Genomic DNA, 26,561 nt, shown 5'->3' on the forward strand with positions numbered 1-26,561 from the left:
GGAACTCTGGTGGAGGGATGGCATATGGACCACGGTCCACAGCGGCTCAGATGCAAGGTGTGGAGAGAGTGGCTCCGGCCGGCCGCTGTGGCCAGCTGGGACACGGATTATTCTCTCTGTCTTCATTGAACAAATAAATCATGTCATGCAACAGCCTATATATCTGTATCTCGTATTGGATCGATTGCACCATCTACTGGATGAAAATGGAACACAGAACAACTACATTACGCGTCACGTTACACGTAGTGGTGCGCAGCGGGCAGATCAACTTCCGGCCGCGCAGCAATAGATTCTGCGACCGCACGCGTGTGTGAACTCCTAACAACATTAGTCAAACAGTGACAGACAGACATGCACAATCTGCTTCATACGAACGCAGCTTCTTGTCTTCTGGTGACACAGTTTGCGCACGTCGTTTCCGCGTACGCGTGAGCGCCTGACAAAAATGTTCAATCATCTTCATGCGAGCGTTAATGCGTGTGTTCGCTAAAAAAACGCATGAATGTTACACGTGGTCACTACGCGTAGTGTGATTACCGGCGTGCAGCAGTCATCACGCGTGAACGTGCGCGTGAACGGGGGGCCATTATAAGTCAATGAGGAAACTACATTACACGTCAGGCGCTGTCTGCTGCACAGGCGTCAAAGCACGCGGGTGTGACACGTCCAGTTGATAGGTGCGCACGTAATATGACACGATTGTACCGGCATATACACACGCGCACGCACACACACACACACACACACACACAGCCCAGGTTGTCTGTCATATCTGTTGTAAACCTTGGATACTAACGTAGAGTACAGTTAACATTATTATTGCTTCGGTTTGAGTGTGGATTAATTGTTAACGGTTTGTTGTGTAACTAATGTGAGCGGTGGTCCAGTATCACAATCCTGTTTCTTATGAGTTGGGTTTTAATAACAGCTGATCTGTGTACTGTAAATTAGATGGCGTGGATTGTGATGAGAAGGTGTTGCAAAACACACTTTAAGACTTATCTGTGTTTTATTTTTGAAATTTAGCGGATGCTCGGTGCGTTTCATTTCCTGTTTCCTCTGCGTGGATTGATGCGTGATGGCTGCGTGACTGAATTTGCATGTTTGGTAAATGTAATCCGTTACATTACTTTAATTTTGTAGTACTTAGTACTAATTACATTTTCTAACAGGTAACTTGTAATTGTACTGGAATACATTTTTAAAGTAACCCTCCCAACCCTGCCCAGATGGGAGTTGGCAAAACGATCAGACCGTATGAGTTTCGCTTTTACCATGCACTGCTGTTATGCATGCGCCCTTCTGTGTGTGTGTTAGTGTGTGAATGCCGTAACGGCGTAAGAGCGCTATGCGGAGATGAATGAACGGAACAATATTGCCGCTTCAGGTGCTCGTTCATCGCCGTGGTGCCGGTGTGGTACGCCTTTTCTGTTTTTCTGCTGCACGTGTTCACAACCCAACGGTGTGTTGTACGTGTCGACGTACGTCATTGACGTAATTGAAAACAACTCGCTGGTATGTTGCACGTGTTGACGTATACACATCATCGATGTAATCGATTTGGTCGATTAATCAGGACAGCCCTAGTTGCTACCAAATCCTCAAACATCGTCAGCCAAAAATCTGTAACTGGCATCCACCAGCGCGAGGAGGACAGAGAAGGTACTGTAGTAGGCTACTGTGAACCTGAATATGCTGGTGCCTGTATTATAACATGTTTACCCAGTACTGTTTCACTCAATACGCACACTACGCACATTGTGTTAGGGCGCCGCAAAATAATAGAGGCCCAATACAAAATGTAAAGTAATATTGACTAAGATTGAATTTTGTTCGCTTGGATAGCCCACGGGAAAATATAGATACAGAGATAGAGATGTGAAATAAAACTTGTGAAATATTATGACAATGGTGCTAAATAAATAATAATTAAAGCTATAGTGCGTAACTTGTACGTGTCTGTAAATATCCGTTTCACCCAAGCCACTACAAGAGGAGATGATACAATGCGGATTAAGCCGTTCGGCTCCTCTAACACCTCACGGTACTTTTCAGTATTTGTTCTTTTTGCATTTGGTGTGTTTGGCGACATTCCAGGCAACCCGTAACTCGTGTTTTTCCGAACTTGTACCAGTTCAATCTGGTACGAGTTCACGGGTCAGAAGTTACGAGTTGGAAGGCCGTTATAGTGCACTTTCACGGGTAACAGGTCGGGAAAACAGTTACGGGTTGCTGGAACGCTACAAAGTTGTAAGTCGTGACTTGAAGTCGTAACTTACGGTTTCAAAAGCCTGCCTGGAACGCAGCATAACACGTTCTACTCGGTTTTACCTGACAGGGAGGGGGGAGGAGAGCGCTAAGCAACATGGCGGAGAACCCGAAGAAGCGACCAAGAGGTTCAGAAGTGGATCCTTTAAAGAAAAAGCCTCTAGGGGGCGATACGGCAAACAGTATAGACTAGTAGTACTACAGTATAGACTAGTAGTACTACTGTTTCCATATAAGGCTTCTTGCACAAAGTCACTTCCTCCTCCCGGTACAGCGCCGCTTCAATGCCTGTTTCCGGTCACCGTCTTAGTCACCCTTAGCATCGCAAACTTTACTCTCCTTCAATCAACCGTAGTTATTTTTCTCCGATCTCCTTGTAAATATTGTATTGTATATAAGTTTAATTAAATTATTGTTATTTGTTATTAGTTTATAGTATTTTTAAATTTGTATATTTGTAATATTTTCAAATTGTAGCCTAGCTAGTGTTTATTGCTAAGGTTAAGTTAGCTGTGTTGACAGCAGCACGGGCATAACCTGTCGTTTTCAAATTTAGATTTTTAAAGTTATCTTGACTACAGTTAAGCCTATCCAGCAATGAAGAGAGCTAAGCCATGTGCTATGAAGAACACCGGTGTTATCAAGCTTCATCAAGCTTTTTATTATTATGCATATTAGATTGTTACCTTATCTAAGTTATCCACACCGCCCTTGCGCTTGTTATGGAACGCAATGATTTCTGGCTTCCTCTTCTCCCCGGTGGTCACCTCTGCCTCCCGGTGCCTGCTACTTATCATGATGACGTTCTTCCCTCTTTTTGGGACATAGCTGACCGCTGTGATGTTTTTTGAGAAGGCGAAGGTGGAGGAGAGGGCTTCCCGGCCCCTGTGCTGCACCAGCTTTGGGGGGAGCTCGGCTCTGTTTTTTCGGATGGTCCCCACCAACTTCTGCTGGAGCAACTCCTCGGCGAGTGGGACGGATGTAAAAAAGTTATCGCAGGTGACGGTCACCCCCTGCAGCCCCTCCGTCTGCTGCAACACCACCCGCCTGCCTTGGCCCACCTCCGCCGCCTCGCCAGTTTTTCCCGTGTAAATCTGGCACCTCCAGGCATAAGAGGTGTGGGCATCCGCCATGATCCACACCTTGATGCCGTACTTTGACAGCTTATTTGGCATGTACTGCCGGAATCGGCCTCGGAATGCGACGAGCTGTTCGTCAACAGTCACATCCACGCCCGGGTTGTAGAGGAGGGGGAGGCGATCCGTCCACATGGTCCACAAGGTGCGGATGGGGGCCAGCCTGTCATCCTGGCGGCGAGCAGGTCTGAGCAGCCTGTCATCAAAGCGCAGGGCCGCACTCATCTCCCGGAACCTGCGCAATGGCATGGTGGCCCGGAAGATCGCACGGCCACTGCGCTCATCCCACAGGCTGCGAGCATCCTCTCCCCGGGACTTGTACACACCGGACAGCAGCAGATGCCCGACATACGCCAGGACCTCGGTGGCATCGGTCTCACACCAGGCCCGGTGTGTACGTGTCCCCTGCAGGTTCGTCATGGCGACCAGTAGCTCCACCATTTCATCAGTCAGGAACAGGCGGAAAGATGAGCAGACGTCCTGGACCCTGACCACTGCATAGCGCGTGGGACCTGGTGTGACTCCTCTGGCCGGCAAGGTGAAGTGGGTTGTCTCGGAGTTAGTGGGAAACCACTGCATCCCGTTTCTCCCCATCCAGCCAGATCAATCCTCGGTGATGGTCTCCGTCTCGCTCTCCGTGGAAGAGGATACCGGGGACGACACAGGTGGCACGAAATTGGGATCCGACTCCGATGAGTCTGTGGTTGTCGGGGATGAAGAACAGCTCTGGAGCTCGCTGTTCTCATCAAAAATCATAGCCGCAGCTTCTGCGCACCTAAGTCTTCTCTTCATTTTCTCCTTTCTCTCACAATAAAATGACAAAAAAATCTCCCACCTCCGATCACTTTTTATTAGGGCTGTCAGAGTTAATGCGTTAATCGCGATTAGATTAATTAAAAAAATTAACGCGATTAAATTTTTTAATCGCGGTTAATCGCGGCCCATTTTGTCCTCTGTCTGCTGGACTGGAGGACTGGAGTGTGGGACCTCCAGTCCAGTAGGTGGCGGTAAGGCACCTTCAAGTTGGTTGCTACACAAATATACACAGTCTAACATATATCCACAGCTCCATCCATTGATTTTTTGACGGCTTCGTTGTCAACAAATGCACGTGGCGATGTATTGATTTTTTGACGGCTTCTGTTGTCAACAAATGCACATGGCCAGGCAGAGACGTAGCAAAGTAAAGGGCAATTTCCACTGGATGCAATTCGTTTCAATTCTGTGTGAGTTTCATGCATCATGTGTTATGATTAGGTAGGCCTGCTAGGTCTGGTCTAAAAGTTGTTTGTCTAGAGATTGTAACACTTTGGAGTGTTGAAAGTCCAAAGCGCCATATATAATATTTTTAATAGAGATTAATCGCGAGTTAACTATGGAAAAAATGCGATTAATCGCGATTAGAAAAATTAATCGTTTGACAGCCCTACTTTTTATATTGAAAATCGGCGATTTTCTGTCATTTTTTTCAAAAATCTGGCGCACGCTCTATATAATTGCCCATAAAAATATTAAAAGCCAAAGAAAAAATATAAAATGTAGTATTTTTGGAAAGAACAGTAGTTGACTGAAAGATCTGTAAAAAAAAATCTGAAAAAAATATTTATCTGATATATTTTTAGAGCACTTGTTTTGAGTGGACGAAAAAGGCCTTAAAGGGATATTCCGGCGTAAATTTAAGCCATGTTCCAACGCACTGTAACACCGAGTTAGACCCCCCCTTGAGAGATAAAGTCTGCTAACCGCTAGCTTCTCCAGTTGTAGCAATGTTAGCAATGACCACACCGTAATAAACAGCGCAGTATACGGATCCACTATCCACCGATCAAAAAGCCACTTACAGCCACAAATAATGCTCAGAACAGCACCAAACATCATCAACAGTACAAACAGGGTCCCAGCACATAATACGAGGCATCAAACATTATGTCGGAGGAAAAATAAGATCCAAAACAGGGCCAGTTGCGATCAAGGATCTCTTTTATTCCAACATGTAATTAGTACATAATAATGGTATCGAATATGCTCAAAGGTTATAAAAGTTGTTCATCAAAGTTATAAGAAAAATCCCATCAGAGTATAATAATAGCTCCACAAGGCGATCAGAGTAGACTGAGCTTTGGTGCAGTAGAGTTTACGCCACTTAGAAAAAATGGACATAAACCCGAGCCTGTTCCGGACCAGACTAAGTTCTTATCTCTTTGTCTTCGCTTTTTATTTACGATCCTCCCTTCTATTCAAATGACGGTTGACGATGATGGTTCGACTACGATCTGCCCCGCTGATTTGTTCAACTAAAATTATACGACATCGCACGATGCTAATCCCCGCCTTCATGGACGTGTCTTACTATGGCACGTGTTGGGGTTCATCCCAAGTTCAGCTACATTGGCGCCACACAGTCTTGCTGACGGGGGTTATCTACGTTACCCCTCTTGACTCCCTCTGTAGGCACCTAGACACCAAACTTACGATGCACTCCCACGCATGCGTACACTCTGACCACTCCTCCCTTGCTTCCTCAGCACTCTCTTGGTTTCCTCATGCTCACCCCTCCCTTCTCTGTCTCTCTCTGCTGTATCAGAGCTCAGTGCTTTTCCTTTTTTTACCCAACAATCTGTTAGCTTTGCCTGGTTTCTATTTAAAAGAGACGAAAACAACTCACCCACTCTGCTCCAGTTATACGCTATGCAGCAACTTTCCGTGTCCAGTACAGAGTCCAGGCACTGACAACACACACCGTGGCCGACTGGCAGCATAAACATCTGGTTTCAGCCGCGAACGACAGGAGTGACCACCACACTGACCACTTGATTCCCCCATATCCTATCTGTGATGTCTGCTTAAGGTAGTCAGCTGGCATGGAGGCGATTACCGAGTGAAGTAGAGTCCCGCGCTCAAGGATGAATGTGTGTGTATTACTCCATATAATGCAGCCAAAGTTCCTATATGTATCTTGCCCAGTGTTTAAAATTAGCACCCGCCACTCGCCAAATGCGGGTAAAAATATGATTTGGCGAGTAAAATTATTAGGTCACTCGCCATTGGCCGGCAGCTGGAATATGCCAACTTCACTATATAATTGTCATCAGAAATGCTGAACAGTGAAACGAACACAGTTTACAGCTACACAGGAGATCTACTGACTGTGTTTCGAATGTCAGAGTTGTCCCTTGTTCCTCCGTGATTCAACATTTAAGAAAATGTAGTAGCCTAAGTTTTCTGCTGCTGTAACGTTCGCGTTCAGTCGGTCATTCAGGGGAGGAAGTCAGAAGCGAGCAACGTTAGCTTGTGGTAAAATGTTTATCAACGGTCTTTTTTTTTTTTTTACACCGCAACATATGATAAACGTCATGATAACTTCTGTATTTAGGCTATTCAAACTTCCACAGTCCATAGTTCTCTTTGTTTGATATTTCAAAAGAAAGTTGCATCCTTCTATAGGCTACTGTAGGATGAACAGTAGGCAATCTACATTAAAACAAAAACAAAAAAATAACCTGTGTTCACACCACTTATTCAGTCTGAATTAAATGTAGGCTAAGTTTCAAAACTCACATCACTATATCTTCCTCTGAAAGCCTATGTAATGTCTGTTGTCATTCCATCAGCTAATCTAAACCTATTTTTTTTAATATATTTATTGCAACAATTTAGTTTAGGAGGCAGGTGCCTAACTATAATACAATGGGGAAAACACTGCTGATTTTAATGACTTTGTGTTGTGAGCAGTTCAGTGGCCGGTGAAAACATATTTTGGCCAGTCAAATTTTTGACCTACCTGCCATTTTTGACCTACCTGCCACTGAGTTAGTGCGCAGAGGTCCATTCAAGCCAGGAGTGGATTTTTCTTACCCCAAGGTTCCATCCATGATTATTACCGAGACGGGGTCATGCCTATGTTCCCACAGCCCTATGTTCCCTCAGACCTATGTTCCCTCATTTCTAACTTTTGTTGTCACTGAAAATTAGGCCCTATGTTCCCCAGCCCTTTGGTCCCACCATTGGTTGGGTTTAGGCAATGAAGAAAGGAGTTGGTTAAGTTTAGTAAAAAGACCAGGTAGAGGCTAGACAGGCCAGATAGAGAGAGAGTCCAGAGGGAACATAGGGCTGAGGGAACATAGGGCTGTGGGAACATAGGCACGCTCCCGCAGAGACGGCTGTCAAATGGTGAAAAGATTACCAGGAGCTGGCTTTCATATTCAGCGGAAAAACAACGCTGTGTACTGTTTTTGCTGTAAGCTCTTTTCCACAAAAAAACACAACATAATAGGAGAAGGTGTTAATGACTGGTCAAATATCAACGCCATTCTGAAGCAGCATGAGGGTAGTCCAGACCACACAAGCAATATGATTAAAGCAGAAGTAAGTGATATATTTGTGTTAATATAAGTCTTAAATAGTTATATCTTCCGACAGCAATCACTTACATAGAGTGTTTGGTCTGAAACACGGGTCTGTCAGTCACTCTGCTCTGCTCTGAGCCGAAGAGAAAACATTTATCGTATCCTACAGTTTTTATCCAATGAGGAGAGAGAACGGCATGCAGGGCTGTGTGTGCAGCCAAGGGACGCCATGAATGTGGCGACGTAGGGACGAGGACTGTTATGGTGCGTTCAAGGGAACTCGTATTTTTCCGACCGTGAAGTCATACCAGTTCGATCTGGTACGAGTTCACCGGTCGGAAGTTACGAGTGGCCGTTATAGTGACTTTCACCGGTAAAACAGGTCGGAAAAACACGAGTGGGTTGCCTGGAACGCTACAAAGTCGTAAGTTGTGACTTGAAGCTGTAATTTACGATTTCAAAAACCTGCCTGGAACGCAGCATTAGCGAAAACGACCGGACCACTTACTTCTGCTTTAAGTGGAGAGAACTTGAGTCCACCGTCCCTTCTCTGAGTTACAGGGGGTCTTGGCGTAGCAGTGCATTTCAATGCAACGGTTGCAAAGGGACACCAGAGCTCTTCGTAAAAAAAACACACACAAAAAAACATCCAAATACCTCCATGATGCTCGTATGTAATGTCCGTCTTGTGCTGAAGCCCCAAATTGCGTAATTGTCCCGAAAAAAATTAAATAAGTCTATATTTTAAGCTTGTTTGTAGCGGAAGCTTCTCGAAGCTCCTCTTCCTGGTCCGTCCAAATGTCGCGTGATTTGCGCCGGCGTCAGTGCGGTTACTGCGAATCACGCGAGATTTGGACGGACCAGGAAGAGGAGCTTCGAGAAGCTTCCGCTACAAACAAGCTTAAAATATAGACTTATTTAATTTTTTTCGGGACAATTACGCAATTTGGGGCTTCAGCACAAGACGGACATTACATACGAGCATCATGGAGGTATTTGGATGTTTTTTTGTGTGTGTTTTTTTACGAAGAGCTCTGGTGTCCCTTTGCAACCGTTGCATTGAAATGCACTGCTACGCCAAGACCCCCTGTAACTCAGAGAAGGGACGGTGGACTCTGAAAATTCTTCCAGCCCTTAGTCAACATGAGGGTGAGTAGATAATGAGCGAAATATCATTCTAGGGTGAACTATCCCTTTAAGTCGTGGAAAAACACTTGACAATGGAAATGACAGCTGGAAATGACAGCTTTGGAGGCTGAAAGAAAGAGATGGCGAGATGTCCTCCTTACACGCCCCATAAGTATCACACAGCAGGGACGGAACTATGGGTAAAACGAACTTTCACTTGATTGATGTCCCGCCACACTTCAGTTGACCAGCGTCCAGCGATCAGAAGGCACGTTATGGTAGGCTACTGGAGCAGGTGGATACAGCTGAACAATGGCTAAACAGTTATCTTTGAGCCACTTTTTCAAAAAACCACGTCTTAAGACTGAAGAAAATTCGGACCAGGCTGGTCATCATGAGGCTTTTATTGGCTCAGGGAATGAAGGAAAAACGTCCTCATCGCCACCCCAGGAGACGAGTCAGGCTAGCTTTTGTGCTAATGAACCAGCTCCGACTATGGCTCCGACCCACAGACCGCCACTGGCGGTATCTAATGAGCCAATCTGGACGGTGACACCTTTGGATTTGTCATCAATGGAGGAACCAGCTACTCAACCCAAGCTGACAAGATTCCCAGCTACTGTAATAGCTGGAAAATCACGGTCATTCAATGCCAACTGGTATGGGAAGTACACATGGATCGAGTACAGCAAAGAACAAGATGCAGTGTTTCATAAAGCTTGCAGACATTTTCCGGAGATGCACAAAGAGACTACTTTTATAAGAGGTGGTTACAAAAACTGGAAACATCTCGGAGATGCTGCGACAAGCATGAGTGCAGTAAGTCGCATGCCATTGCGCTAACAAAACTAACATCATTCAGGAGCAGCCACGGACCGCAAAGCCGTGGAACAGTATTAAACAAGCTGCACGGTGATGTGCCGGCATTTGTGGGGAGAAACCGGGAACATGTTAAGGTTGTCCTGGACATTGCTTGCTATGTTGTGTGCCAAGCTTGAAATCCCACTTAGGGGTCACAGAGAAACAGAGGACGCACCCAATAAGGGTCATTTTTTGGAGCTTTTTAAGTTTGTGTCACAATATGCACCAGACATAGAAAATAGACTGAAGGAGCTTCCACGAAATGCCACACTGATGAGCCACCACGTTCAGGATGAGCTGCTTGAGGCTGCAGCATCAATCCTACTTCGTAAGATTAAAGCTGAACTGCATGGACAATATTTTGCAATACTTGCAGATGAGTATAAAGATCTGGCGAAACGAGAGTTAGTTGCTGTTTGTGTTCGATTTATTAATGGAGGAGTCATTAAAGAGCAGGCAATGGGCTTTGTGGAGGCCACAGATTTGTCTGCGCAGGGTCTGTCACAGAAGATCCTGGAGGTCCTTCATCCACTTGAACTGGATCCTTCTCTCTGTGTCGGGTTCTGTTTTGATGGAGCGGGTTTCCGCTTGTCCTGAGAGAAAATTTCCCGAAAGCCATTTATGTACATTGTAACTCTCACCGGCTAAACTTAGTGTTGTGCAGTGCAGCCAAAGAATCCGGGCATGTCAGCACCTTTTTTGACGTTGTAAATCAAATACACAGTTTCTTCACAGGGGCTCAGCGGCACGCTCGGTTTATTGAGATCCAAAAAGAAATGCACCCCGACCGTCAGACCATGGAACTGGAGCGAGCGAGTGACACCAGATGGAGCTCAAAATCTGGATCAGTGCACAAGATACTGAAATTGTTGGATATGTTACTGGAGGCTCTCGCTGTGCAGAAATGAGTGGGCAAACTAAAATAGAAGCAGAACAATTGTTGCAACAAATGCAAACTAAAAAGTTTGTTTTCATGCTCCTCGTATTTTACAAACTCTTTGACAATAGTGATTTTGCTACAAAGGGGCTGCAGAGTTCAACACTATGTGTAACAGACTGCATATCCCTAATAGAAACGCTGAAAGCTACACATGCGAGTTTCCGAGATGATACAGATGGTGACTTTGAAAAAGTCCTGACACAGACCGAAGAATTAATGCAAAGGCACGAGATAGCCAACTGGGATGTGGCTGCCACTCGTGAGCGCAAGCTGCCTTCAAAGTTTCACACTTCTGTTGTCCACAACATTGGGGAAAACATCGGCTATCAAAAGTGACAATGATTTAAAAGCTCTGTGGAACTGTGTTCTGGACAGGCAGATATCAGAGTTAAACCGCCGGTTTAAAGAGGACACATACGGAGTCATGAGAGCATCGGCGTCTTTTGCACCTGGATCTGACACTTTTGGCGACAAAGACAGTTTAAAGGCTCCGTGTGACTTGTATGGGATTACAATACCCGATGCCGAGCATACTGTGTTCACTCAGCACATCAGAAGGAAGATGGATCGGGACAACTTACCCACACTGTCACTGATGGAAATACTGGACAGCTGCTCTTCGGACATTTTTCCTAATGTGAACAGTCTGTTGGGGGCCATCATTACGCTTCCTTTGACCTCCTGCAGCGTCGAGAGACTTTTCTCCGCAACAAACAGGATCCAGACGCGCCTGAGATCATCCATGCTGACTGGACGTCTCAATAACTTGACACTTTTGTCATTTGAAAAAGAAATGATTGACAGCTCAGATTATGATGACATAATCAGTGCGTTTAACTCAAAGCCCAGAAGACTCCGCCTTGTGTAAAAACTGCCGGTAAGACAGTGTTCTTTATTTTATTTTATGTATTCTGGTCAGCCGGCGTGCATGTTATGATTGTGGTCTCTGAAACGAAGTTCTGAGCTTAAACGTAGGCCCATTTCAGCACCTGTGCTGATTGTGCGCACTGAACTGTCCATGGTGCTAAACCCGTGTCTGCATGGAGCAGCACGCAGCTCTCTGTCTTTCATGAGCTTAAGTGTGACATTGTTTTGTGCTGTGTTCTGGTCTGCCGTGACATGTTATGAATGATTGTGGTCTCGGTAATGAAGTTCTGATCTGACATTTATCTGTCACTGATGTATTCTGGTCAGCCGGCGCGCATGTTATGATTGTGGTCTCTGTAATGAAGTTCTGATCTTTTATTCAATTAGTCTGACAATAAAGCTTCATCAAATAGCATGTAAACCGGTATCTCTCGTTCTCTCCCTCTTTTTCCCCTTCGGGTCTTAACAGTGAAATTTAACAGAACAGAGGTCCAGTTGTGGAGTAGCTAGGTCTCTACTGTATATCCAATTTACAGATTTTATTATATCATAAATCTTTTACACACATTTCATATCAGCTTCAAAAATTATCAGGCCCATCCTGATTTTTCCAGGCCTACCCATTAGCTACGTTCTGGCTCCGCCACTGTCTCTGGATTTAAAAGAGTTGATGGAGGGGGCAAGTCTGACTGAGAGGGGGATGCTGTTCCAGACTCTGGGGGCAGCAACTGCAAAGGCGCGGTCACCCCTGAGTTTGTGATGCTTGTAAAAGCTCTTGGTCAAATTGGTAGATTTTTTAAATGGTGCGTTGACCTGTTTATCAAATTTTAGTGCTGAATCAAAAGTGACACCGAGGTTCTTCATGTGGGGTTTGATGAGGGTGGACAGGTTGCTGAGACTGTTGGAAATCAGGTTGATGTTGTCAGGGGGGCCAAAGAGAATGGTTTTGGATTTAGCTTTGTTTAGTTGAAGGAAGTTTTCTGCCATCCAGGACTTTATTTTATTGATGCAGTTGCAGATGTTGGTGATTTTGGAGAACATGCCAGCTTCCTGAATCTCACTAGAAATGGACTCTTGAATGTGTAGCTTTTTCACAGGTTTACTTAATTCTCTGGTAGCCAAAACACACAGACATAAATGATTGTGCAATAAAAAATGTTTATTGTCCAAGCCTCACAAAAGCAGTTACTTGAAGGAAACGAGGGGGGGGGGGGGGGGGGGTCTTTGTGTCCCACTCGCCTGAATTGGGTCTGATCTCCAGTCTCCTTTTCTCTGCTGGTTCGGCGTCTGCTGAGGAGTTGTCCAACAGCCTGGCACCACACGAGACGCACCGTCACTGAGCCTCTTCCTCCTCTTTGTCTCTTCCTTTCTGTTCTAATTGTCAACCAGCTGCAGGTGTGAATGCTCATTCGGGGAGGTCTATAAAGAAACAACGGAGAAAGGGAATAAACACAGCACAAACACAAGAGCACTGCAATTCTAAACACCTGCAAATAACAATAAAACTCCAGAGTCACTTTGTGACAGCTTGACTGTATCTATCACTGAATTGACTGTGGTTTTGGACATAAATGTGACAAGGAACCCTCTACCTTTTGCCCCAGATTGATGCAATTGCTTGCTCTGCTCAATGCATTTGCTCAGATGCTCTTTCAGGATGACATCATATTTTCCAAGGAGAAGAATGATCTCTAAGAAGTTGCCACGATCTACTGTAGAGTGATATCTTCAAGAGTGTATGCTGCCTAATTCTCTTGGTGCCTGTAGCTAAGCCCCCTCTTGCCTATTATCTTATACATCCACTATACACTCCAGAACCTGCCGCCTCTTTCTGACTTTCCGTGAGCAGACATCTGGTTGCCAGCAAGCAAACTCCTAATGTCAGCTTTGCAAGACTGTAGCATGGCCTCTGCACAATCCTTGTGTGCCTTACTGCCATTATGCTCTTCTATGCGCTGCCCATAATGCTTCCAATCTGTCATTCCTGTAATGAATTGACTTTTGTCAGTGTACTTGGCAAATGCCATGCAAACGAAGCAAAACAGTGTGTGGCGTTCCTCACTGTATGAAAGCCACTTTCAAATGGTGCCATCCTCGCAGCGGAAAACTCTCTGCCATTTGGGGTTACTTGTTGATTGTTGAGGGTGATGGTTAAAAAATAGCTGAAGAGTGTCTGGTTGGGACGGGTGAAATAATCAATGGGGTGGGCTTGGGGTCTCTGGTGAGAGAGATGATGTACTGGGCACAAACCTGGACATGAAAAGTAGAGAAATAGTATGGAATAAGTTTGAACACCCCTAATGTGTATGTAGTTAATCAGTGTTTTATTAGTTTTAACTGTATAATGTGAAACGGGTCATTCTCCTTGTCTCTTATTTGATGTAATTTAATCTGAAAATGTCCATAAATAAAGTGTTCAAAAAAAAGAAAGGACAATAAACCATAAACACTGACTGAAAAAAATTGGACAGTGGGCACGAAGAAAGTGTATTGATAGAAACACTTTAAAGCTATAGTGCGTAACTTCTACGTGTCTGTAAATATCCGTTTCACCCAAGCCACTACAAGAGGAGATGATACAACGCTTACGCCCCGCGGTATTTTTCAGTATTTGGTGTAGTTGCTGACATTCCCGCGCTGGCTCACAGGAAACGACTGGTTTTACCTGACAACGAGAAGGGAGGAGAGCTCTCCGCTGCTAAGCAACACGGTTATGAATGTAATTGTTAGCAGCCTGGTGTTCGCCACATCGTTAGTCTAACGAGCAGTAAGTTACAAGGTGTGTAGCCCGTGTTGCTGTGTGTAACTTGCTGCGGGGGAGTCTGTGTGCTGTGGCGAACAGTGTGCGGTGAGTCGCGAGTATAGTCTGTGAACCGTGGTCCGTGACCAGCAGCGTGGTGTGTTGCGAGTTACACCGGGCCATAGGTGCCGACCGTATCGTAGGGCTGCACAATTAATCTAATTTTAATCACGATCACGATTTTGGCTGCCACGATTAAATAAAGATGATCGTCACAATTATTAACATATTAAAAAACGGGCTGTGCTGCATATCAAATCAAGCGCTTTCTCAACCAATAGTCCGCCAACCACCAGGGGGCAAACGAGAGGTTAGGGCTTCATGAAGCTGCCTAACTAACAAGCGAGCGCATCCTCCCTTTACATGTTGTTTACAATCCAGAGTGTGTGTCCCGGCCGGTCAGTCGGCACCTTCAAATGCTGCCGTTCTGTCACCTTCTGCACCCGATGTTACGTCTCACTCATAGACTGTATGGATCTCACTCTGAAGTGAGAGTGAGACGATGTCGGGAGCAGACGGTGACAGTATGTAGACATGACGTGTGTCTGTGTCTGGTCAGTCGGCACCTCCAAAGGCTGTCGTATACTGTCGCCGTCTCTCTCTGGATCGGATCGAGGTCGGGTTGCGGGGTGGTGTCGAAGCTGGACCGAGACCCCGTCACCCCATATGCGGCCGTTTTGGTGTTAAAGGAGTCATCACCCGGAAATCGCATTTTTCCTTGTTAAAACATGTACACTGGTGTTGGACCTCAGTGGAAATTTGCCTGAAAACCTGGGGTTTGAAAGTGGCTGAGTTTTTTCGTTTGGGCTCTTTGTTTAAGCTAGAGTAGCTCATGAGGCTGCGCACCACAAAATTACGAGATTTTGATTCTGCTCCTACGGTGACGTCACCGTGGAGCCTGCTTTCATAAACACACCTCTCTTCCACCACCCCGACTTCTGCCGCGCCGCCATTACGGGTTGTTTTATTTCCCACTGTAGCGCTGTTATTTCGTCACTTTATTAAGTTTTAATAATTTTTCATGCGAGAAAGTAAGGGTTTAGATCCCCAATGTGCGGTTAGTTTATCCAAATGACGGCTGTTTAAAGTTTTCTCCGCGTTGGGAGAAGTGAGGTGCAGCCAGCTGCAGCCAGCACCAGAGGAGCGGAGGAGGAGTGACTCCTCAACCCGCCTGCAGCGCTCGTTTACCTGGGAGCGTGCCTATGTTCCCTCAGCCCTATGTTCCCTCTGGACTCTCTCTACCTATCTGGACTCTCTCTATCTGGCCTGTCTAGCCTCTACCTGGTCTTTTTACTAAACTTAACCAACTCCTTTCTTCATTGCCTAAACACAACCAATGGTGAGACCAAAGGGCTGTGGGAATAGGGCCTAATTTTCAGTGACAACAAAAGTTAGAAATGAGGGAACATAGGGCTGAGGGAACTTAGGGCCTAATTTTCAGTGACGACAAAAGTTAGAAATGAGGGAACATAGGGCTGTGGGAACATAGGGCTGTGGGAACATAGGGATGACCCCGTTTACCTGGCCGAACGACATCGTCATGCCGCTGAAAGAAACTATCGTTAATTTATTAAGTTGTAATATTTTTTCATGCGAGAAAGTAAGGGTTTAGATCCCCAACGTGCGGTTAGTTTATCCGAATGACGGCTGTTTAGAAGTTAGCTCCGCGTTGGGAGAAGTGAGGTGCAGCCAGCTGCAGTGAGCACCAGAGGAGAGGAGGAGGAGTGACTCCTCAACCCGCCTGCAGTGCTCGTTTAGCCGGCCGATAACAACGTCGTCATGCCGCCGGAGGAAAGGGTCGTTCATTTATTAAGTTTTAATATTTGTTCATGCGAGAAAGTAAGGGTTTAGATCCCCAATGTGTGGTTAGTTTATCCAAATGACGGCTTAGAAGTTTGCTTCGCGTTGGGAGAAGTGCAGCTCCAGCGAGGCAGAGGAGCGGAGAGTGACTCGTCAGCAACCCGCCTGCAGCTGCTCGTTAACCGGTCAAACTACGTTGTCATGCCCGCGGAGGAAACGGTCGTTAATTAACTTACCCGCAGGTTTGTAGAGGTTTACCGCCGACTGGTTAAATTCTTTTTAGGAGATAAATGTTTGTCACATTGATGAAATCTAACAATTGTGGCAGTAGCATTAGTTTGTTTGAATGAAAAGTGAAGCTTCACACAGAGCAGCAGCTTTGCACCGGGGCTCTGTAGCCTACGTACAGAAATCACCACATTTGCATCAATAAATACATGTTTTACAATGAACCGATACAATTTTGTTTTATTTTATGAAGTTTTACGGTACACGACAGAGCAGCATAGTATACGGTTTCCAATACAGCCTGCATGTAGCCCACAGGGCCAGCCACCATTCCGACTCTGTCCTCCCTGCGTCCAATCAATGCGCGCCTCATTACATATTAATACAATGAACATCCGGACCAGTCAAAACCTCGCGCCTACTCTCACGAGAGAAAGTTGCCATATGAAAAAGTGTCAGAACAAGCTCTATGTGTGAATTAAAAAAAAAAAAAAGTTTCCAATAAGTTTTAAGAACTGATTCAAAGCAATTTAAGGGGGATTGGATACATAAAAAACCAGGTGATGACTCCTTTAATTACATATTACGTTGTGTAATTAAAACGTTCCGACCGTGATCATAACGGCCGGTAATGGCGATCTGTGACCGTTTTGGTGGCACCACAGTTGAGCTAGGCCGACCTGCTGGACGCTGGCGCTGCCTGTGTGAAAACACTTTGTCTGTTAATTAAATATTAATTCATTCCAAATTGCTGCTGAACCGTCCCTGCTGTGCTTTGGTCCATGCTGGACAGACTCTTGCCCACACATCTCTGTGTATAATTGAAATTACATTTCAGAGCCTGTACTTTCTTACTTTTATTTGAGTAAAGGAGCTGAATCAGCAGCTACTTCTATTCTATTTTTTATTTTTTTGTTTTTTACACAAGTATCTGTATGCTACTGTACAGAATGACACCTCTGCACTCTGCAATGGCATTTATTTTTCGCTAGCCCTTTGTCTTGGGTAAATTTTATTTTAGGCTATTATTTATTTTTATTTTACGTTTTATTTTGAACTGAAAGCCTTGTTCACATAGCCTATTGTTTGTTTCAAATAGAAAGTGCAATAAAAACATGTTTTATCTAACATAATGTATAATCGTGATTAATAGGGGAAGTTTAAAAAAAAAAAAATAGAATATAAAATTAAACAATTCATTAATTCTAGAGGAAAAAAAACTTGCACTTGACAACTGACAACTATTATTAAAAAAAAACAATAAACTAACATCAATGTTGGTTTACACAGTTAAATGCCAGTTGCTTTGGTGATTAATAATCGTGATTTCAATATCGACAAAAATAATCGTGATTATCATTTTGGCCATAATCGTGCAGCCCTACCGTATCGTTGTAATAATGCAGAAATCCTCTAGGGGGCGACAGAAGTTACGCACTATAGCTTTAACTCTGGTGACCTGATTTGGGGGATGTAATTATAGGTCAAAAATTGTGAAAATAGTAGATCTACATGCTCAAACCACACCACATTGCAACCTGTGAGTTTTAAAGCAGTACTAAAGAACTTTCAGTTTTGGTTGAGTTTGGCGGCGCCAGTGGCCCAAAGTGGTAGTGTTTTGCCTGAAGGAAGACTCCATTTCCCATGAGCACTAGCGCGTAGCACTGTGAACATCCTGATCTCCCGGTGCATGGAAATTAACAGAATACGTCTAAACTAAGTTTCTGTTACCAGCGGATCATTTCACAGTAAACACACATAACACAATCCGACGGAAAGGTGCCGCATTGCCTGCTCCCTCCTCGTCGTGACTCGCGAAAGTGAAAGTGAAACTTAAGTGAGAGCTGGGTTCCTACCATGCTCCTCGAAGCTGCTTAGTGCCAGTGAAGGCGATACAGACCCCCTCAGGCCATGACAGAGGTGTCATTCAACCTGTTGTAAGTCGATGTACCATCACAAAAGTTATGAAAATATTATATGAACGTTGAAAAGTTCCTTAGTATTGGTTTAAGATTGTAGATCTGAAAATGTGTGGCATCCTTAATGAAAATATAAAATAGTGGTTAATAAAAGCAACTATTAATTAATCAGGATAGTATATTATTTTCCAACACTTTAGATAACTAGATTTTTATAACACACCACACACTACGCAGACATCTATTATGTCAAGTAAAGTTCATAGACAACGGTTCTGAACATTTAGTGAATGAGTGTTTATCCACAACATGTTAGCGACCACACACCTGCTATCACCACTATCAATCTCCTCCTCCTCCGGTACCACCGTGGCAGTGGGAGCCTCACTTTCACTTTCCGCCTGCGACACCTGCTGGAGGGCCTCTAATGTTTCTGTGGGCTGAAGCTGAGCTCTGTGGGCCGGTGCATGTCTCTCTCTCGCTGGGCTGCAGCAAAAAAAAAAACCCGGCAGCCACTGCCAGCCCATTATTGACCGGCCCACCGGGAAAACTCCAGGTACTCCCTATGGCCAATCCACCCCTGATGGTCAGTAGAGAGTTGGTCGGAAAGTTTGGTTATAATGCGGTCCTCCATTGTCCTCTGTTGGATTGTCTGCGTTGTTCCCTGTTTTCATGCCGTTTGATATTCTAGTAAGTCATAAATATCTTGTGTTACTTCACCATTTGTGTCTTCAACTGAGTCTGCCTTTGGTTCCTGTCCGTGCATCACTGACAGCCCATTGGGTTTTTTATCATGGCCCATCAAATATTCAGTCTAAAGACTGAAACTTTTATGCACTGGCAAAAAAGGGTGACCAGCTCCCACTGACACTGAATGTAATTTTAATGTAAGTTTTTGTGATACATGCTCTTTTTCTTTTCAGGTGTGATTTTCCAGACTAACAAAGATGGCTCCCTGCCACCCCATGTTCTGTACAAAATTAGACAGAACTCCAGCTTTACAGAGAAGACCAATGAAATCAGACGGGCTTACTGGCGTCCTGGGCCCAACACTGGAGGAAAATTCTACTTCCTGTATGGTTTTGTTTGGATCCAAGGTATGTGAAGGAAAACCAATGGTTCCTAATAATGTGAGCCTTTAGGGTGTGAGTTATCATTTTCATGGTAATGTACTGTATCCACAAGGAACCAGACAGTGATGTCAAGTTAACTGTTTAGCTTTCTTTCCCTAAAACAAAGATTTGTTTTTGTTTTTAGGTAAATTGCCTAGTGAACACTGTGCACTTGTGAAAATATACCTGCTTAGGTCAGAGCCAGGTCATATGTGACCTGTAAACTAGGCCCTTTATTTAAAGAGAACATATTATGAAAATATCACTTTTTGATGTCTCTACAACATATATTTGGGATTTGCACCAAACTAATTATTGCCCAAAGGATCCAATGCTAACAGTGTCTCACGGCGCAGGCAGATCCAGCTGACGTCCAGCAACGCCGGTCACGGCAGGTCACGGCATCAGTTTTGTAGCAGAGTCTATTCTGCGTTGTGTCTGGCTTAACGTAGGACAGGACGACCACGTGGATTCAGGCACATTTATTACTCCTGCATGAAAACAGCAGAGTACAGTGGTTTTCTGAAATGGTTTCTTCACAAGGATTACTGCACCTTCTCCCATTGAATCCAGAGAAAAAGGGCGAGAACACACAGAAATAACATGCATTCAATTAGAAAAAAAATCAATTAAAAAAAAATGTTTGAATAAAACAATATCCATCACATTCCCATCAATAATTTACATTTGTAGAATCACAACACAACTCGCATTGGGGGACAAAACAACAAAATACAGTGCAACCTCACATACCTGCATGAAAACGCGGAGTACAGAACAAGGATTACTGCGCCTGTTTTACCACCAGATATACTATTTTCAGTATGTGAACACAGTAGCCATCACTAGCAATGCAACACGGAGCACTAAGCACTTGATGCAATCTCGTTATAATTTTCCAGACCATAAACATAATGCATTAATGATGCATAAAAATTACATTTTACAACACACATTACTTTTAATACATATTTATAAGAAACAGCGACACAAAAATGGAAGGTTACCTTTCTCTGTTCTGTTTTCTCCACTCACTTGTCTGCTAAAACCTACCAATGAATCAGTCAAACTTTATTTACAGAGCACTTTTCATACAGAAGGAAGCAGTGCTTTTCATAATAAAACAATAGATAATATTAAAATGAGTGTAATGTGTGCTCTCTTTCTGGTCCTCATCAGAACATGTGCAGCTAAATAACTGGACTGGAGAAATGTTTTTCTTAGAGAGACCAGTAATGTTTTAATGGTGCACAATGTGGTGTTTCTTATGTTTTAAGGATTTGTGGCATAGTTGGCATTTAAGACAAGTTTTCAAATGTGGATTATAAAGTATCTGCCTATGTATCTCTCTCTGCCTATCTCTATCACCTCCAGATATGATCGAGAGAGCCATCATCAACACATTTGTGGGCCATGATGTGGTTGAGCCCGGCAACTACGTTCAAATGTTCCCGTACCCATGTTACACAAGAGACGAGTAAGAAATGGGTTTTCCATTTAAAAGTGGCACCTCTCATGTTTTGTCTTTTGTGCTCTGTTAAGGTCTAATGGTAATGAAATCATGAGGTAGTTAAGTGTTTATCCTAAGAAATAATCTACAGTTTAAAAGGCTGTGCATTCCAAAACCATCGTATTTTGGAATGCAGAATACTTCTACTTAAAGGTAGAGTCTGGAGGTTTTTGCTCAAAATATGAAATCTAATCTAATCTAACCCTAACCCACTATTTTCCCTGTGCCTTACAGTATAAATAAGCTGCGTCTTACCGCGTAACTCCCTAACATGTCCTACTTTACACCAACTTCCACAGAAGTACAGAGTAACTCTTGCTCACGTCCCCCACTATTTTCCCTGTGTTTTACAGTATAACTAGGCTGCGTCTTAAGAGTGTAACTCCCGTTCATTTACATCATACTTTGCCCGGACTTCCAGTGTAACTCCATTTCCCACCAACTTTCTCCAGTCTTACCACACAACTCGCGGCTACTTACAGGGTAATTCGCAGAACTTAAGGTGTAACACAAGCTTTTGTTCTTTGCAATTGTTACAATCATTTCAGCAGGCAAATTTCACCCATATTCCAGGGATTTATTGTTTATTAATTGATTGTATGGTTTGAAATAAGAATATGTTGAGAAATGGTTATACAGTATGGAAATTGGCTAATAACAGGCTGGCTGGTAGCAAACTTGCAACAATAATTAAGTGGCATACAGGGAGGAGGTCCAGGCATTGACAGCATGGTGCAGAGAAAACGAGAAGCGTCTTTACTTTTACTCAAACTCAACTCCTAACCCCCCTCCCTCAAACCCCAAATAGCATGCACACACGCGCACATTAACACGTGCTGTGGTTGATATTGTTTTTTTATGTAACTTATTTTTGTAATATGTTGATGCATAATTATTTATTTGACACTGGCCCTTTGCACTTTATATGTGTGCAAACATTTAATTATTTATTGACACTAAGCCCTTTGCTGCTATAGGAGACTGCCGAGCAAAATTTTGTTGTATATGTTTTTATGCAATGACAACAATAAACTTAACTTAACTTAACTAAATTACCTCTCGAAAATGCACATCTATGGAAGTCGAAGTAACGTCATCCCGGGGCAAAACACAAACTATACAGTAAAAAATCCACAATAAGAGTCATTCAGAGAGTTATAAAATGCGGCTTTTGGCTCGACCAACGCAATATCGTTCCGTTCATTGATCTCCGCATAGTGCTCTTTCTCTGTTATTGGCGTTCTCTCTCTCTCTCACACACACACACACATGCATGACAGCAGTGCGCGGTAAAGCGAAACTCATGGTCACAACCCCCACCCCACCCCCCACCACCATACGGGCAGGTATCGACCCGCCGTTCCAGCGCTTCACTTGGACTGACTCTACCTGACCAGACTCTACCTTTAATACATGGGTGTCACACATTTGTGTATATTGGAAATTGTGAGGATCCTGTGCATTTTAATTAGTATTGTTTAAAAGATGATACCCTGTGTTGTTTCTTTCAGTTTTCTGTTTGTGATTGAGCACATGATGCCTCTGTGCATGGTGATCTCCTGGGTTTACTCAGTAGCCATGATGATTCAACACATTGTGGCTGAGAAGGAGCACCGACTCAAAGAGGTTAGCCTGTGATGCATGTCTGTGATCAGTCTGGGGGCACAGCCTTGATTTGCCTGGTGTTTGGTATTTTGTCAATGAGCAGAGCTTGTGTGATGTATAGTATTGTTGCCAATACTGGTACTAATACTGGTAATATTCTTTCTTTTTCTGTTTGTAAACAATATTTCATATGCAGACTAAAACCAACAGTGAAAGTGTGCCATGACAAGTTGTCTGTTTAGCCTGAGACATCTTAGATTTCTATGATACATAACCTTCCAGTGTATAGGAGCAGCTGTAGATTTTGTGAGTAGCTACGAAAAGATCAGCGCTACCAAAAGATTGATGAATGAAATTTCTGTCTGCACAAAGTTTACACACAAATTCGTGCTGCTCAAGTTTCATGAACCAGACCCATTAAGTTTGGTTTACCAAAAAAATGACATGAGCCAAAATAATTTTAAGTGACAAATGTAAGCTGTAACATTTATGCCGTTTTCTCAGGTGATGAAGATGATGGGTCTGAACAATGCAGTCCACTGGGTGGCGTGGTTCATCACCGGCTTTGTCCAGCTGTCGATCTCGGTCACTGCTTTGACAGCAATCTTGAAGTATGGGCGGGTGCTGCTGCACAGCAATCCTTTCATCATCTGGCTCTTCCTCACTATCTATGCTGTAGCCACCATCATGTTCTGGTGAGATCTCCTATGGCTCAACAGTTGAGACTGTTACAACTCAGACAATGAAACATTGTGTTCATATAGCATACCGTAAAACTTCAAATAATGTCCGACTCCCAATTATCCACCGGGTGTAGCAAAATATTTTTATATTAAACGCCCAACCCAAATAAATGCCGGATCAAACATTGTTTTTCTGGTTGCCATAAAATATTCTATGCAAATATAACCTACCTAAACACAAACAAATAACCTTAAACAAATTGAAAAGGGTATACCGGTAAACCGGTGTGTCACCTGGTTCAGCACCATGGACAGCTGCAGGGAGGGGTTCGGAACAAGGGTGTTTCGGAGTGGGGGGCTTTCGGAACAGCAGTGTCAGAATGGAGGTGTTTCAGAATGGAGAGCTGTCTCCCCTGGGTTACACAGTGTCTGCTCGGCTCGGCTCGCTCCTCGTTTTAAATTACTTATTACTCCTTTTAAAAGTAGCGTAAACAATTTACTGTTCTGATTACTCGTACACGTATTTAACTACCTTACGTTGCATTATTATTAGTTACTTCGTTCCCTCAAAAAAAAAAAAGACTGGGCATCTGCGGGGTTTCTAACTCACTCATTATTCCTCTGCACAGGCAGGCTGCACAACGTGCTGCACTGATGTTGATGCACTATAAATAATTTATACACTGGTATGTGTCACCAGCCAGCCCTGTCCCTTTAAGACTGTGGCCCGGTGCATGTGTGTGACGTAGTGGTGCAGGAAGGTAAAAATCTACGGTGACAGACGTACATAAAAAGAGTTAGGTCCTGTTAATGCCAAGTGTCTAGTCCGCAGCAGTGTCCAGACAGGGTTTGGTGTTGTGTTCTGCCTTTGCTAAAGTAAGGAATTAAATGTGCGCTTTTGCACAAACGGCACAACTTCATCCTCCTTCCTTCCCACACTTTGGCCCGGACTCCAAGACGCCAGTTACCAGCAACGAGCCAAAACATTATAACCAGCTCCCAACAGTTTGGACAGAGAGAGGGTTAAGACATAAAACATATGGCTAACTGGGGGAAAGTCTCATACAACCCTACTTCAACAAAACTGGACTATCCCTTTAAACTCTATTTGCATAACATTCACACTCCATCAAACACCGGTGTGGAACAATACAACACAACATTCATGGTTCAGTTTGCTATGCTATGTTTTGGGTTATTGCCAATTTTATAATGCCTTTCAGTAAGACATTCACCAATAGAATTCTGGCTAAGAACATAAACCATTTTTTTCATTGTCAAATCTCTTTTGAGTTTCACCCCTGGAATACACAAAATTTCAGTAAACTACATGAAAATAAATGTAACTTGTTTTCCAGTTTTTTGGTGTCAGTGATCTACTCCAAGGCCAAGCTGGCCTCAGCCTGTGGTGGAATCATCTACTTTCTCAGCTATGTGCCCTACATGTATGTGGCCATTAGGGAGGAGGTGGCCCATGATAAGATCACTGCCTTTGAGAAGTGCATCGCTGTAAGGCCATCTCTCTTTTTCCCCAACTTCTCACATTATCACTGTAAAGTATTATTTCAATAACCAATGTCAAAATCTTGCTTCACCTGTGTGTCCTCAGTCTCTGATGTCCACCACAGCCTTCGGCCTTGGCTCCAAGTATTTTGCACTGTATGAGGTAGCAGGCGTTGGCATTCAGTGGCGGACCATAACCCAGTCACCAGTAGAAGGTGATGACTTTAACCTGGGTCTATCCATGATGATGCTCATCATTGATGCCAGTGTGTATGGTGTTCTCACCTGGTACATAGAGGCTGTGCATCCAGGTATGAAATCATTAAAGGGATAGTAGCATTTTTTTTAAAGTGGGGTTGTATGATCTACAAATAGCCCCTAAGTACTGTAATTGCAGTAAAAGACTCTCTGCACTCCTCCCGTTAGCAACGCCAGCCCATAGCCCTGCCCAGAGATTTACAACATACAGTGTTGTGAACAGACCCAAAGAAACGGAATCCTGGACGGAGGGATACGTGAGTTGGTTAGGTCCAAATAAAAACTGCGTTTTTCCTGCACTTTGAGGGGCTGGAAAAAATTATATTATAGCGAACAATGGAACTGTGATTTTTTTTTTTTTTCGGGTAAAACCTCTTTTAGGCCGCGAAAATAGGCCATTTCTTTGGGTCTGTTCACAACACTGTATGTTGTAAATCTCTGGGCAGGGCTATGGGCTGGCGTTGCTAACGGGAGGGGTGCAGAGAGTCTTCTACTGCAATTAAAGTACTTAGGGGCTATTTGTAGATCATACAACCCCACTTTAAAAAAATGCTACTATCCCTTTAACCTCTCAGTCCCCTCTCATGTCTTTCAGGCAGTATAGATCAGTGTTTTCCCTCACTTACAGGAATGTACGGGCTACCTCGACCATGGTACTTCCCCCTGCAGAGGTCTTATTGGTCAGGAAGTGGGCGTGCTGAGACCTGGGATTGGCCATGGGGTGGAGGTAGGACTACCAGGCTGAGTGTGATGGAGGAAGATCAGGCTTGTGCGATGGACCAGCGGAGATCTGGTATGGACAAATATTCATTTGGAGCTTAAAGGTAGAGTTGGAGATTCATGAAAAATGGTTCTAGCAGGCCACATTCGAAGCAGGCTCTCCGAAGTCAGGCCTCCAGAGCACAAGAACACGCAACACTTGTTCAGAATTGGGTTCACATCAAGGTGAAGCGCAAAGGCGTGACCCAATGTAATCCCAAATCTGAGCAACACAGTTTTCCGTGATACTGTCACATGTCACTGTGCAGCATCACTAACTGTCTGCCAGCTTTTTCTCATGACTCATTCACGTGAAAGAAAACACCTAACATCACAATAAACCACCCAGCATCAAGCTTACAGTTACATTGCCACCTACTAGACTTCACTGTGGTACACTGGATTACTGGCGTTGTCTTTTCCACGGTAGTAACTCTGTGAAGACTCTGAGCATGCACGCAATTAGTGCAAGAAGAGCAGTACGCCCAGAGGAGGGAGAGAGGGACAGAGATGGAAACTTGATTCACACATCATGATTCAATTGACTTGAACATGGCATGCAAGATGATTGGATGCTGTTTTTTCAGGATTGCCTGTCCCATAGGTGACTCATTTTAGTGAAAAGCATTCAATTAATTGGTTTGATTCGGAGTGTGAAGAGGGTTTCAAAAAATGAATAGGATCTCCAGCCCTACCTTTAAGTGCTCATGTTCTATACACCCGCACCAACTCAGGCTCACTATTTAGTTTTCACTATTTTGTTAGTCTGTGCTCAGCATTGAAGAGCTTTATATGAAAAAATCAACAGCAAAAACCTTGGATGGCTTCTAAAGTT

At 44.0% G+C, this 26,561-nt stretch overlaps 1 protein-coding gene across 1 annotated transcript in view; it reads left to right on the top strand.

Annotated features, from left to right (window-relative positions):
* The window catches only part of abca2 (ATP-binding cassette, sub-family A (ABC1), member 2), a 127,677-nt gene that overhangs the window by 70,363 nt on the left and 30,753 nt on the right, over positions 1 to 26,561 (top strand). The window contains exons 13-19 of the mRNA XM_085787608.1: positions 19,220 to 19,393; positions 20,783 to 20,885; positions 22,430 to 22,544; positions 23,028 to 23,218; positions 24,565 to 24,715; positions 24,816 to 25,020; positions 25,596 to 25,760. Of these exons, the coding sequence (XP_085643734.1) occupies positions 19,220 to 19,393; positions 20,783 to 20,885; positions 22,430 to 22,544; positions 23,028 to 23,218; positions 24,565 to 24,715; positions 24,816 to 25,020; positions 25,596 to 25,760 (1,104 nt within the window). The remainder of the gene's footprint in view (positions 1 to 19,219; positions 19,394 to 20,782; positions 20,886 to 22,429; positions 22,545 to 23,027; positions 23,219 to 24,564; positions 24,716 to 24,815; positions 25,021 to 25,595; positions 25,761 to 26,561) is intronic.

The sequence above is a fragment of the Trachurus japonicus genome, chromosome 9 (genome assembly GCF_045865225.1).
Source record: "Trachurus japonicus isolate A0001 chromosome 9, Traja_1.0".
In the NCBI taxonomy this organism is placed as follows: domain Eukaryota; kingdom Metazoa; phylum Chordata; class Actinopteri; order Carangiformes; family Carangidae; genus Trachurus; species Trachurus japonicus.